The following is a 15,454-nucleotide window of genomic DNA, read 5'->3' as shown; positions in this document are numbered from 1 at the left end:
TTTCCATAGGATTGTATGGGGGTGTTTTCTCTGAAAAATCTTCTGTGTTGAACTTATCTTGTACTGCAACAAAAGTAACTTAGTGTCTTCAAAATAGTAAATCTGCTTACTGATGTCCTGTGATGTTTAGACTGTAATTAGTTTGCTTCACTCCAAACTAAAAAAGCAACTACAAAGTAACGAGAAAGTAATCTAATGCAATTTCAAGTAGAGTTTACAACCGATTTTCTTGACTATAAAGTCACTTGTATGCTCCTACAAAACCAGTAAACACTATCTTGAAAAGTATTATTGTAATGAAAGTATCACTTACCTGCTACTGAGTAAATCTTGGTTCGAGTAATAAAAATAACAAAATAACAACTGTTTATACAAACCATTGATTTGGATTCAGTCTTTGAGTGTGTGACATTATATCTTACCTGAGTGTGTACAACAAACCCTTAACACTACCCACTGATAAGCCTGACAGTTCAACCACACTACCACAAAAGAGAGTAAGGTATTCTCTACTTTAGCCTCTGCTATACCACTGTGGATCCACTGGACCCTGTGCATACTATACCTAACTTTGTTATAGTATATACAGAGGCAGCTTCCTACAGATATACAAGATATCACAGAGGTATCAGGAGATCATGCTGGCTCACCCCACAATACCTTTTTTGGCGGAGGGGGGGGGGGGGGGGGGGGGATGGCTGGTTTTAGGCCGAAAAGATGTATTTAAGGTAGGTTGGGTGAATTTTTCTGACGTTAGGAAACAGAATTTCAAAACATTTGCTCAGGGTTTGCTTTCAGACTACGCCGGCCTACAGAATAGTCATGATATGATGCCGGCAGAACAACCAACTTTGGAACCTCCCTTCCTCCCTTTGCCAGACACCCTTCCATCACACTGCAAGCAATATTTGAAGGAACCCCCTGTAACTAGATTGCCTTCTCGCCCACAAAAACTTAATGATCCAAAGCTTCATGACAAATCCTTTTGTCAGTCACCCTTAGTGATGAAATTTAAGGAAGAAGAAAATGTTGTGTGCAGTATACATTGGTGTTTCCTAAAACTGAGGGCCTGATTCAGATCTTGGCGGACTAATATCCCAGCCGTAGAAATATAAATCCCATTATTTTCTATGGGATTTACATTTCGGCAGATGGGATGTCCATCACCGTTGTGACAGAGTAACCTGTTCGCCGAGATCTAAATCAGGTCTTTACTGTTTTCTTCATTTAAAAAATATATAGATTTGGAGGGAAGAAAAACAAACATTTCCATAGCTAATAGGCCTCGCCTTTGGGGCCTTATAAGTGTTTAGCCAGAGCTATTGTCTTTGCCACTGTCTTCAAGCTGTGCTGTAGAGAAGTGTGGCTGCTGTCAGCATGCTCAAAAGTTATAATAAAAAAGTGTCAGAAGCATTTTTGTTACCATATATATGACCAAGAAGGCATTATGTACAACTGAACGACCATATTAAAAAACGTATTTACAATAAAAAATTTCCTCAGTTTTCTTTTATTCTTGCAATGCTGGCAACTTGTTTCTGCCTATTGCAATGGTTGTTTGTTAAAGCTTTTTTTTGAGGGGGCATGAACAATTGGAGGGTGAAGGTTGGGAACTAGTACCTGTATTATAACACTAGCAGCGACCAGACGCTAGGGGAGAATCAACAGATGCCAGATTCCGAGAGCAGGCTGAGGTGGTGCGGAGTGTTGCTGAAGTGGTAGTAGTGGTGGTGGTGGTGGTGACTGGTGCGGAGACGATGCAGTTTCATTTTTTATTAAATATAAAACACACTCAAGGCAATGAGAGTCCGAAATAGCAGCGCGCTCTTCCCAGGACGGGGAACAACGTACAGTGTCCAGAGCAGTGCTTGTCTGGAAGCGGTAAAAGGGGGCAACGGGAGAGCAAAGCATGGAACACACCTCACACCATCCCGCAGAATGCGTGGCTAGGGGGACAAAGCAATATCGATCTCTAATGGCAGAGGCGGGGTGCAGATACGTCCTCGATATAAATTCCATGGACCCCATACCTTAGTCCACTTCCCTGGTTTGCCTCTCGCCACATACACCGTCTTTTCCCTGAACATACACCAGTCCATATTCTCCTTCCAGACCTCGATCATGGGCGGCCTCGGGGAGCCCCACAGCTGTGCAATGTTACGCTTAGCCACCATGTACCCCAAGGTCACCCACTGCGTCTGTGCCGCATTACAATCATTCGGTTCCCAGACATTCAACAAACACCTCCTAGCCTCTGGCAACAGAGCAACGTGCGTGACCTCCTCCATTACAGTGTGAATACCGTTCCAAAATCGCACAACCTCCGAACATTCCCATAAGATATGGAGAAAGGTACCCGACAGGCCACATCCCCGCTTACACAGTCCATCCGTCGAGTAACCCATGCGCAGCAAACCGGGCCCAGTGACATACACTCTATGAAGGATCTTTAGCTGTACGAATCGTAAGCAGGCCGGGATCGCCACCTCTTTCGGGGAGGCCACCGCCGAAACCCAGTCCTCATCGTCCAGTTCCAAGCCATCGCCCGTCCATGCCTCCCGCAGACTGAGCAGCAAGTCCGCGCGATCGTTAATAAGTTTCTTATAAATCAGAGAGATGGTGCTGTCGGGCACGTAGCCATCCAACACTCTATCCTCCAGTGGGGAGTACTCAGGGATAGCAGAAACGTCTGGAAAAGCCGAACATAGAGCATGGTAGACTTGAGCATACCTGAAGTACTCTCTATCGTTTAATTTATATTCAGTTTTAAGCATTTCAAACGTTTTGAAAGACCCCTTCGCCCAAAGATCACCCACCTTACATATACCAATCATATCCCATTTCTCAAAGCCTTTCGATCTCCACAAACAGCCCAACCGCGCAGAGGCATACAACGGCGTCGCCCGAGTCAAGTGATCCCTCCACCCCATCGCAGCATTCGCCGCGTGCCACACACGTACCGCAACCTGCGTGGGTCCTGTCAACCACGTGTCCGGGGTCACCGAGTACAGCGCTCTATTATAGTCTCCGCCCGGGAGCAGAAATGTATCCATCTCGAAGGCCGGATTCAAGGCAGGACCGTATATCCCGTGATTCACCGACGCCAACTGAGACGCCCAATAGTATCGTTTAATATCGGGGAGGGCGACCCCCCCATCGTACCAGGGGAGCGTCAACTTGGCGAGAGCAATCCGCGGCCGCCCGTCCCAAAACAGTTGGCGCTGAAGACCCTCCACCTCCCGGAAATAACGGGCTGGCACGACACCTAGAGTATTTTGCAAAGCGTATAAAAAGCGAGGTAGCGACATCATTTTAAACAATGCCGCCCGTCGGAGTGGCGAGAGCGGAAGTCGGCGCCACCTCGCGACGTCGGCCTTCAATCGCTGGAGGGGAGGGAGAAGGTTTCGCTCATAGCGGACCGCGGGATCAAGTGAGATAAAGATTCCCAAATATTTGAACCCCAGGGTAGCAATCTGGATAGGGCAATCCCGTGGCAGGAGGGGGGCCTCACCCGAGAGGGCGTAAACACACGACTTGGCCCAGTTGATGACCAGGCCGGAGTTACGACCAAAAGAATTCAGTACGTCCACCAATACAATTAGCGACTGTCGAGGAGAGGTGAGATACAGAAGGATGTCGTCCGCATAGAGGGAGACACGGTCTTCAAACTCCGGCGTCCATCTAATGCCTCGCAGCGACGGCTCCTAACGCAACCAGGCGGCGAGCGGCTCCAAAGAAAGTGCAAAGAGAAGGGGTGATAACGGACATCCCTGCCGCGTACCTCTCCCCAGTGCGAAGGGAGCCGATACCCTACCATTCACCACCACCTGAGCCAGAGGATCAGCATATAGTAATTTTACCCAACCAATGAACTCAGGGCCGAACCCAAATTTCGCCAACACGGCCCAAATATATGGCCACTCCAAAGTGTCGAACGCCATAGTAGCATCCAAAGATGCCAAGATGGCCGGCTCACGTATAGATTCCGCTCTAGCAAGCACGCCGTGCAACCGCCTCAAATTTAGAGCGGTATTCCGATGAGGTATGAAACCGGACTGATCCTGATGAATCAAGTCGCCCACGACCCGAACCAGCCGATTAGCCAATACCTTGGCCAGAATTTTGGGTTCCGCATTCAACAGCGAAATGGGCCTATAGGAGGCGCAGCGATCTCGCGGCTTCCCCTCTTTGTGTATCACAACTATGTTGGCGAGGCGTTGGTCGGGGGGGAGGAAGCCCGCCGCACGTGCCGCGAGAAACATGTCCCGAAGATGCGCCGCTATTTTATCGGGACGCAACTTATATAGTTCGATGGGAAGACCATTAGGACCCGCAGCTTTACCCGATGCGATCGAGCGGGTGGCCAGAGCGATCTCATCTGACGACAAATTCGCCTCCATCAATACTGCATCAGCCTCCGATAGGGTTGGCAATGTAATGTCTCTAAGCAAAAGATGAGAATCCTCCTCCGATCGCACAGAGACCGGAGAGTATACCCCGCGGAAATGGGCCGCAAAGCAGTCAACGATCTCCACCGGGTCAGTCACACGCACTCCATCCATTCTCTCCACAACGGGCACCACCCTGCTTGCTCTCTCCTTCTTATCCAACCAAGCAATCAACTTTCCGGCCTTATCCCCCATATCATACAGTCGTCCTTGCTGCTCTCTACTCATCCCTTTAGCGGCTTCCGTAACCAGCGCCCTATAATCTGATTGTTTGAGGCTGAGAACATGCACTTTCTCATTAGTAACTCCCCGCTCCAAGTCCTCCTCCATTTCAGCTATTTCAGTTTCCAGGCGAACCACCTCCGCTCTCTCGCACCTCTTAGCATGGGAGATAAGGGACAAGGCCTGCCCCCTGACCACCACCTTATAAGCCTCCCATAGGGAGACGGCCGATGGCACCGACCCCACATTATCATTAAAGTAGTGATCAGTGGACTTGACCAGTTCCGCGCGGATCTTAGGGTTACGTAGATACCAGGGGCTAATAGGCGCAACTCTCCCCTCCGCCCCAGGGACAACCCTCAGTTGCAACCATATAGGGGAATGATCAGAAATACCGCGAGCTAAATGACGCACCTCCCCAATCATCCCAGCCTGGATCGCCGGCATAAGCATGTAATCAAGTCTCGAGAGACTCCCGTGGGCCCCCGAGTGAAAGGTGTATTGCGCCTGACCCGGGTGCATCAATCTCCAGCAATCTACAAGTCCCAACGTGTCCAAAAAGCCACTCAACCAGGCCTGAGCCCTAGGGAGATCCCTGGGGGGGGGGTGACGGTCCTCCAACCCGAATTCTGGGACTTTTAGTCTTGTTTATTCCATTATAGAACCGGGAGTACAAGTCCCAGAATTCAAGGGGAAAAAAACATGGTCTGAAGCGGGACATTGGGCCGGGGGAATTTGGCAATTATGGAAGTATGGAGATGAAAGGTGTATAGGGAATGACGAGCTTTCTAAAGGTGTATAGAGGGTGAACAAAGATATAAAGGGGAAAAGGTTATGGACACGCTTGTAAATGGGCGGCTATAGTTAGAAAGGTATACAGGGTATATGGAGGCATAATGGCAATGCGGGGTGCAGGCAGGCTTGATAAGAGGGTGCAGAGTTGCTTGGACATATATTGGAGGCGCACTTAGCTATAAAGGTGGGAAACTAATGATGCAGGAGGTTTACGTGCCCCAAATAAAATGTATACGTTGCAAGGGCAGGTATTGAATTTTATTAAACGTGTGAAGACAAATGAAGGGGTTGCAGGCGATACTGGGGTCCCATACCTTTGTGTCTGGCCCACTGCTCGCATCGCCTTCTCTTCCTTGGGCAGCAGGTGCCAGGATATTAATAGTGCCCCCGCTTCATCAGAGCAAGGTGGATGCCAAGGGGAGATGTCAAGGTTCAACGGGTGGGGAGGGTGCGAACCGCAGGTGGGGACGAGGGCATCGTCCCAAAATAGCAGGTCCGCAGCGTGGTTATATCGTCTCTGGGTCACCCATCGCTCCATAGCCTCCACAGCGCCCCTGGAACTCACTGAGTTGGAAACAGGGGGACATGGACTTGGAAACAGGGGGACAGCAAGAACCTGGTGTGGAAGGAAGTGGGGCACCACGAGGTACCACAAATGAGGGCATTCCGAGGGAAAGCGGCGAAATGGAGGGTGAATGGAAAGGTGGAGTCGGACGCAGAGATGAAGCAGAAGAGTGACGAAGCACCGGTGCCACGGGCCCTAGTTTAAGAAAGGAAAATACTTGATTGCAATTTCAGTAGGAAAATACAACATTAATTGGAGGTGAATGAGGCCCGTGGGTCTCTGGAACCCGGTGCCACTGCACCTGCTGCTCCAGGGAGAAATAGGCCCCGGGAGAGAAAGCGGACGAGGCTTAGAAAAGGGGGCGGAAAGGGAAGAGATGGACATTGAAACATAAAGACAAGGGAACGACTGAGGAAAGTAACTAAACAAGGAAAGTAAAGCAAGGAGAGAGTTAACGCCATACAGAAAGAGAAGCGACAGGAATATAACAGATACAAGCATTGGTAAAGATGTTCCCGCAGCCCCGCACTGGGACACCTTCAGTCTGGACCGTCTCTTTAACTCGTGCTGCTTTGCATGCTGGGACTCGAGCCCAGGCGGGCAATGTTTACAGTCAAAACGTCAAAAGCTCAGAACCATTGCACTTGCTGGTGTAAGACGGAGTTTACACGTAGATGTTTTTCATGTCAGTTTTGGTAACTCGTACGGATACTTGCTATCAGGTTCAGTGAAGGCTTTAGCATAAAAAGTATTTTAGGTGAAAGCAAGTGGACGAATGGGAGGATAGCAGGATAGCAGGAGCGAAATGGAGAAAGTCACTGGGTGGTGAGGTGTCAAGCAGCGACGAGAAGAAGGTGGTGGGAGGGACAGGTCAAGAAACAAAGGTATGCGTGTGGGGTGGGAGGGGCATACTTTAAAACAAAGTGCTAAATAGGAGCATAGACGGAAGCAATGATGGGAAGAGGTGCAAGCGAGGAGGCGCGCGCGCCCTGAAAGTGAAAGTGGCCAGATGGCGCTGGGAGCAGCAGCAGCCAGCGGGAGGAGCTGGACGCACTCTGTGGTGGGGGAGAGGGAGGATCGTAGAAGCGCGCGCTTGGGAGAGCAAGCGAGAGGAAAGCCAGATGGCACCTGATTGAGCGATGCAAGGAATGCGCGTTACTGTGCGTATGTAAGAAAGTGGCTCTGTATATACTGCACCAAAGTAAGGTTCAGTGTGCACAGAGTCCACAGTCCCCAGAGGTTTGGCAGAGGCTAAAGTTAGATATAACCTTAGTCTCTAAAGTGGTAGCTTGGTCGAGCAGTAAGGCAGTATCAGACAACAGTGTAAAGCATTTGTTGCACACACTCAGTCAGCAAATGGTCTCACACACGCAAGAACTGAACTCTAGGCCAATGGTTTGTATAAAAAATATATAGTTGTTTTTATTTTAGAACCACAAGTAGGTATCAAAATATACTTTCTCAGAATGAGATGCTTTAGATAAATACTTTCAATAGGCAATAGACTTTTGAATGCAATAGTCACAGCTGTTGCAATAGGCAACACAATTCAAACACAATTATAACATTGAGCTCATGGGGAGTTTTTAAGTAAATGCAATATTAGTTACTTTGCGTATGATTTTCTTACTCAGGGCTGGATCCTGGATTCAGCCCTGGTGCATTTCCTGTAAACAGTTGAAAGAGATCGTTTTTGTAGAAAGAAATCGTTTTTGTAATACAGGCGATTTTTAAGGAATATTTGTTTGTTTCAAAAATCGACACAGAAGAATTTCTGGCAAAAACCAGGCAATGTCATCCTATGGAGGAAAATCAAGTTATCGGTAAGTACGGTTGTGATTACTTTTCAGGGTCAATGCTGGGCGCCAAGATCCAGCACTGGGATCTCTCCTGATAACAGGTGAGTAATTTCGTTTTCGATGACGGCTGATTTTTAGTGAATATTTTAAAGTTTCAAAACTCGACACTTGGAAGAATTTCGAAGTGAAACCACTCAATGTTACCCTATGGAGAAAAAGTGAGTTATCGGCTTTCAGGTAAGTACTCGACTGGCAGAGTTAAGGTTCTGGGCATAGACTCAGGGGTCTCCCAGGGTCAGGTAGGTACAGGTGCTACACCCTCAGCGGCACAGGGGCAGCCGGGTGCAATGAAAGTTAGGCCCAATGTTAGCCTATGGCGGGCAGGGGGCCTTTGTTTGGTTGCTGCTAGCAGGCAGGCCACTCGGCTGTGGGAGCTGGGCTCCTGGTCACTTACTCAGGGCAAGTGGGGAAGTAGATTAGGATAGATGTTTCACTCCCAGGGGCACTCGGGTGGCTGGGTGCAGGGTACTTTTGAGCCGTCGGGCGCTCAATGGATTTCAATGGAGAAGCTACAAGACTAACAAAGGCTGCAAGCTCGGGGATGAAGATTCTTCAGGTGTGCCCACCACTTCGAGAGGTAAGTTGGGAAGCTGTAGGTTAGGTAGGCACCCAGGAGCTGGGGTGTCTTTACGCGTCCGGAAATCTTACCCTCTGCTGGTCGCGGTTGGAGGGGTCCCTGGATCTGAGGCTGCAGGCGTCGTCAGGAGCGTCGAGGTGGGTCCTTGGGTGCTGGATTCTTGGTCACAGTCGCCGGGGGGGACGTCCTTGTGGTCTTTGTCCACTCCGGCACAGGCCAGGCTTGGCGGGTGCAGAGCGTGCAGGAGTCACGGTTCCTGGCTGGCACCAGAGGTTTGTTACTTGCTTTGAGCAGAACCACTGCTCGTGGGAGACCCAGTCTTTCAGAGTCACAAGGCAGTCAGGTCCTCCGGGGTTTTCGAGGTTGCTGACCACTGGAGACGCCGGGGTTTAGCAGGAGCAGGTTCGAGGGTCGACATGCCTGTAGGGCTGGGTCAAGTCAGTTGGTGTCTTCCTCTTGTTAGCAGCTGCACGGCAGGTCTTCTTTCTTCTTGCTTGTTTCGGATTCGGGATCTGAGGAAGGAAGGTTCAGGGTGTACCTAAATACTAAATTTAGGGGTGTTACAGGTAGGTAGAGGACAGGGACCAATGAGTCCTTTCCCTGGGGTGGGTACACCCCCTATGCTGCCACTATCCAGTAGGAGCGGGGCAGGAGCCTAATCCTGATTGGGCAGGGCTCCACATCCTCAAGATGGTGAGAGTCCGGAGTTGTGCTTAACGTCGCCTCCCCCACCTGAGGGGTGGTGTTGGCAGAGGCTGGCACACCCCCTTTCCTCACTTGGGCTTTCCCGCCAGAGTGAGAGGTCAGAACCGGTGGGGGACAGTTGCTGAGTACAACAAGTGCCATGGAGAAGCTCACAAAGGCGGCATGCCTTTGAAGCTTCCTCTGCCCATCCTGGGGGAGGAGACCTAGCACCTTGCCCAGGATGTGCATTGTTGCAGACCCAGGAGGCGGATGGCTCTCTACCCAGGGGTCCAGCAACATGTCTGCTGGGTGGCAGCCTAGGCAGCCTCTCAGACAGGACGTGGATTGTGGGTTAGGTTCAGGGGGCAACTCTAAGTTTCCCTCTGTCATGCATCTTACATTAAATCCCACCCTGGCATCAGTTTGGATTTAATGTGCTGAGAAGTTTGATATCAAACTTCTCAGTCTTCAGTACAGCCATCATGGTGCTGTGGAGTTCGTGATGACGATCTCCCAGCACCATATACCCTTAATGGCAGCACTGAACTTGCAGTGCCCAGGAATGGACTTGGGTACTGTAGGGGTACAGGGCTCATGCACCTGTACCCACACCACTGGCATAGTGCACCCAGCTAGAGGGGTGACTGAGGTATGCCAGGGAAGTGTGTTTGTGGGCATGGCACACAGGGATGTGTGCCATGTCGACTCTCTGTTTTGTTCTGCACCAAGACACTCAGCCTGCAAAGGCAGTGTGTGTGTCAGGGTACAGGGCCTCTAAGGGTGGCACAATAAGTGCTGCAGCCCTTATGGGACTTCTCTGGTCACAGGGCCCCGAGCACCTAGGGTACCATTTACTAGGGGCTGACATGTGGCCAGAGATGCCAATTGTGTTTAGGCTTCATGCAGTTTTAGGGAGGGGAACACAGGCCCTGGGTACCTGATTGGCAGGAGCCCAGGGCACACTCAGTCAAAGTACATCAGCAATTCAGCAAAAAGTGGGGGCATACCATGCAAGAAAGATGGCACTTTCTCACAGCGCGTAACCACACGCTCTAGGCCAGCAAAAGCTTGTGGTGGGATTTCTAAAGCCCACTCACTAAATGTCTCGCCAGACCAGCGAATGCGCAGGCTCAGGCAAGACCTATAAAAGGAGTGGGAGGGCAAGGGGCAACATAACATTTTTATATAAAAGGGGTTAAAATTAACTTTGTGTCTTTCCCTAAGTCTAGCTTGGCGGGTGGATATCACTCAAAAGATTTCAAATAGAGGGAGGACCCCTTGCTAGAGATCACACCACCACAAATTCAAATTATATAATTAACCAAAACAAGGTTCAAATAAAGCCCCCATATTCTTTTTAATGCTCTACAATATTATAACTGAATGCATTTTATGCAATACAATACACCATCTTTATTCAGGTTATCTTACTACACATCAGTTCTGACCAGTTTAACTCTAGACAATTTATCACATGACCGTCCAGATCCACAACAGGTGTAGATAGTAAAGAGCAAGTCCCACAGGAGGCATCAAGAATACTTTGTTACTCCACATTTAAGGCCACCCTAAAAAGAAGATAATGGGGGGCACCACAAGTGCAGGGAGGGGTGATAGGATGTGCCATGTACTCATTTCATTCCTTTCACAAGGTGAAAACAGCAGAAACATTTACAGATAATGGTAGAATCAGTAATAATTGTGAAATTCAAAACGCCTTCAAGGCACCCTTTATGTGATGCACAGATGTATTTAATAAGTATGAGAACTAACCTGTCTCTGTTTAATTTCCTCTTTCTTCAGTTCCAGAAAATCTGTGGGTATGCCAGCAATATTTTCTTGAGCACTCAAAAGAAGCGGCCAAAGCTCCCCCATGAATTCTCTGGCATTCTTAGCATTTAAAAACTCAGTGAGGTTTACTTGCATCATTTTTGAATCTGGATTCTGAAAGAAACATAACAGGAAGACACAAAGGTCACTCAGAACCCCTAAATGGCATTGCTCAATGATAAAGTTCATAATAGCTACCAATGATGTTTTAGGCTGCTCTACGCTAACTAAGATGCACTAAGGTTCAATGAAAGGTAGTTATCCCATCTCACTGTATGTCAAGGGGCCAGTTTGTCCTTTGTGGATATGTCCTGGACAGTGACACTGTTGATTGGAAGACCAAGAGTCTAAGTTTGATTAGATTCGTAGGCCGAAATCTATCATATACCCATAGTAATGCCTGCAAACAAACACAATCTGATGAACTGCAAACTTTAACGTAAGCTAGTAAACAATTATTTAATATCAAAAGTACCTCGGAGTACAACCATAGGCTGTGCATGCATGCTCAATACTACACCAAATACTAGACTTCAAATCCTGCAAGGATTAACACTTGGTAAAATAATTACCACACAGCTATGGAGATGAGATTGCAATTATGAACTGTCCACCAAGGGTTAAAAGCTTGAAAGTCTCAGAATAATTGGCTTTATAAGTTTTAAGTTCTCGGACCAAAAAAACCAATGTCCATAGAAAGGTACAGCACAACAGCACAAAGTACAGATTTCAGATGATGTCCACTTCATCTCGAAACCTTGGGGGAGGGGTTTTGATATCGCCAAGTCCCCTGTATAGAAAGATGTTCCCTTGGCTTGCTTCCGACTCCCTACTGCAACTCAACCACCTCGAGTTTAATGCTATATCATTTATCTGAATTGCAAAAGATGAACAATTTATCATGAGTACACAACTACAAAACGTTTTTTTTTAAATGTTCTAAGCTTTTGATTCATGCTTAGTGTATGGAGAACTCCCTACCTCATGATTCAAATCTGTATTCACCAGAATACATCGAAGATATATATACTTCAGTGTAAGCCATCCAAACAAGTTAAAATACACCCCAGCCCATAATTACAGCAATCTATCCAAAGCCTTATTTCTTTGCAAAATTCAAATGCTGCTGTTCTGCTAAAACTATTTCAAATGTAAAAGCAGTTCCTTTGGTACACTATGTGAATTGTTTAAAAATAAATATTTCAAGAGGGCAACATGATCCTTAGAATTGTTGTACACCATCTTTCACAAATTAATGTACATACGGATCGTCAGTGATATATTTTCAACAAGAATCTCCAACGCCCAAACCCACAATTTAAAATTCTTCGAGTACTAAACATTTTTATGTTTACATTTTTTTATTTATTTAAGTAGCTATCATTTTTCAATCAACCCATATGCTTCACACAAAAACATTTTTATTTGTGCATTTTAAGAGCAGAGTAAAGCTTTGCCCGAGTGCCGTTAGGTTGCATTAAGGTTTTGTTTGGCCACTTTACACAACTCACCTCCAAACCACACACTGCATCATCAAGAGCTCGGTCAGAGCAACATTGGACACACACTCTGCTGTGACCTAATAGAGTGATGGTGCTATACTTTAGACGCATGAAATACCTTCCATTTGGGTTCAGGCCTTTTAAATCACATCATCATTAGTAAATTGCTGCCAAATTAACTAACATGTATCAGCAAGATTAAAACAATTCCTATTTCACACCTGCGCATTTTGAGAAACTATACACCCTCACTAAACTTTCTTAAATGATTTTCTTTGCATTGTAAATTGTATTCGATTAAGTGTTGTAATAGAATGACAGATCTTTCATGATTGAAAGTTAACAATGAAAACATTACAGGCAAGGTGCTGCCCTTTAACATTTACCATCTGCTTCAAATGTTTTACCTTTACTTCTAGCTGGTTGAAGATAAATTCAATTAACACATCATCTTCGAATCCCAGAATTTCAGAAATTCGCTTAGTTATCCATGGTTTGATAACTTCCAGATTAACCTTGACCATGTCTACCTGTTTATGAAAAAGCAAAAATAATTTTCTCCAAACATCTTTCAAATTAATTGAAGGTGAGGCTGTACATACTTCCAGGTATATCCAAAAGAAGCATCTGCAACAAATTTGTTCTAAATTACTCAAGATCACCGATTTAGGAACAAATGATTGCAAATTTAATACAGACATGAGAAAACAAACAACTGGTCATGTACTTTGGAAAAACTAAATCATAGAGTAAATAATATAAAACAATTCACATGATACACATTTCAATATTTTCGTGTGGTAATGCTCAAAATTATACTTTTACAAATGATTTTGTAGACATCTGGTGGGCTCTTCATAAGGAAATTTGGGTAATGTTAGGGACAAAATGTGCATTGTAAGCATAATTGGGAAATAAATACCACTCAGAATTTGATGGACAACTATTTCACATGACAATGAGACTTTTGATTTAGATTTTAGTGGAAAATTGTGTTTATATCACTGCTAGCCTTCACTATGCCTAGTTAACATGGCATTGCTAAGTGCCATTATGCCCAACTAGCAAACCACTGTCCGTTACACATTATGCCAAAAGTCTCTATTAGACAGATATAGCACATGCTAATGCATTTACATAAGCTTTGGCACATGCGGTTGAGTTTTGCACTGTTACAGCATCATAAGCAATATTGTAATGATGTATCGGGAAACCACAACCAATTTGTGTCATAGGCAGGAATGGGAGACCTCAATAAAAAGAAAAACTTCAAGAAGAAACAGCAGCCAGCCTATGGGCACAGAGAAGACATGGCTGTAAAGCATGCTACGCTAATGACTACACACCCTACTTGGACTTTATTTTGTACCAGCAGGTGAAATCATGACCAGCAGCATGTATGGCACTATGAGCTTGCCCTGAAAGGAAAGGAACCTCGTCTTTACATTTTGGATGCAGCTAACAGCTCTGAAGTTCACACAGACACTTCAGGACTGAGCCATTAGTGTCTACACAACCAACAGAGACAAGACTATGGGGTTTCATGTGCCTTATAGGCTGAAATAAGTCCCTTCTGCACATGCTTAAACACTGGATAGCCATCCAGTGAAAACATGACTCATCGCACAGCCAAGAACTAAAATCCATAACATCCAACACCTCATGTCAACTTACATACTGAACAAAAAAGACAAGAAGCCAAAAAACATGGGTGCCCCATTACACTATGTACCACAATGTAGCCGCTCCCAGTGTGGTGTCGCTAGTGCAGTTTTTAGTTTGTGAGTGCAGGCATCTCACAAAAAGTGAAGGACTGGTCTCACACACCCCGTGCCTCTGGTTCCCTCACCCCAGATCAGGTCTGGACTTTGTGGTTGCACAGCCCCATTATACTGCCAGAGCAAAAACTGCCATTACATACAATGTTCACGGTCATGGCTGGCACTGGAAATAAATTGAGAATGGGGCCGAAGGCAATGCCTTAAGCATTGACCTACGCAAGGTCTCTGATAACGTCCGGTTGGCAGAGAGCTCCGTTGAAGAGCTCCAGGTGCTGGTGGCCACTTTTGAGGAGGCAAGTCGCAGCGGTTACATCTCGGTAAGGGGCTCTGGAGGCTAGGGTAGGGGATGCAGAAGGGCCCAACTGCAGCAATAATGTGCATATACTGGGAATCTAGGATGGCGCACACCCTGAGCAGTTTGTTCAGGCTTGGATCAGAGGCACCCTGAAGCTTAGTGGACTGTCCCCCATATTCACTATTAAAAGGGTGCACTGTGCGCTGGTGGCACCGCAGTGGCCTGGGGCCCCGCTGCGAGCCATCATTGCTCATATTTTGAATTTCAAAGACAAGGACAGCATCCTCGGGGCGGCCAGAGTCACTGCCAAATATGAGAATTGGAGGATCTCCATTTACCCAGACAATACAAATAAGATCCAGGACACCCAGACGACATTTCTTGGAGATTAAGGCCAAGCTTCGCTCGATGGACTGCTGCTACATGTTGTAGTACCCAGCTAGGTTGAGGGTGTGGTTGGGGAGCAAATCCCACTTCTTTGATACCCTCGAGGATGTGCGGCGCTGGCTGGAGGTCTGGGATAATGGGCCCAGGGAATACATTGGCTCCTGGAGATCTGGAACTCATAAGTTGTCTGCTCTGGAGGGCTCCAACTGGAGGGCGGGAGGGGGGCCTGAGACTGATCGTCATCAGTTACCTGAGAGGGCTGATTCTGGTAGGGTGAAGATACAACAGGATGGTACTATGGCATTGGCCTGCCCAGACCAGCGGCCCGAGTCAGGAGCGGCTTCTTCAATGCAGGAGGAGATCACTTTGCGGATCCGGAGGCAAAAAGTCATGATGTTACTGGGCCTTGTGTAATGGCTCTATAACCCTTTTCATTTTTTGTTTCTTTGCAGGATGGGCGGATTTCAATTCCTACGCTACACAGTGTTCGTTGAGTATGGGGATGGGGG

General features: G+C 47.0%; 1 protein-coding gene across 7 annotated transcripts in view; it reads right to left on the bottom strand.

Moving 5' to 3' along the window:
* The window catches only part of LOC146857231 (uncharacterized), a 479,140-nt gene that overhangs the window by 68,607 nt on the left and 395,079 nt on the right, over positions 1–15,454 (bottom strand). For all 7 annotated transcript variants that reach the window (XR_014979879.1, XM_085647722.1, XM_085647720.1 and 4 more), the window contains 2 exons: positions 12,890–13,012; positions 10,924–11,094 (listed from right to left, as the gene is read on the bottom strand). Coding sequence is in view for 6 of the 7 variants with exons in the window: in XM_085647722.1 (XP_085503848.1) it covers positions 10,924–11,094; positions 12,890–13,012 (294 nt within the window). In the remaining variant the exon portion in view is untranslated. The remainder of the gene's footprint in view (positions 1–10,923; positions 11,095–12,889; positions 13,013–15,454) is intronic.

This window comes from Triturus cristatus, chromosome 3_2 (genome assembly GCF_964204655.1).
Source record: "Triturus cristatus chromosome 3_2, aTriCri1.1, whole genome shotgun sequence".
NCBI classification, from domain to species: Eukaryota; Metazoa; Chordata; class Amphibia; order Caudata; family Salamandridae; genus Triturus; species Triturus cristatus.
This window is presented reverse-complemented; position numbering and strand designations above follow the sequence as displayed.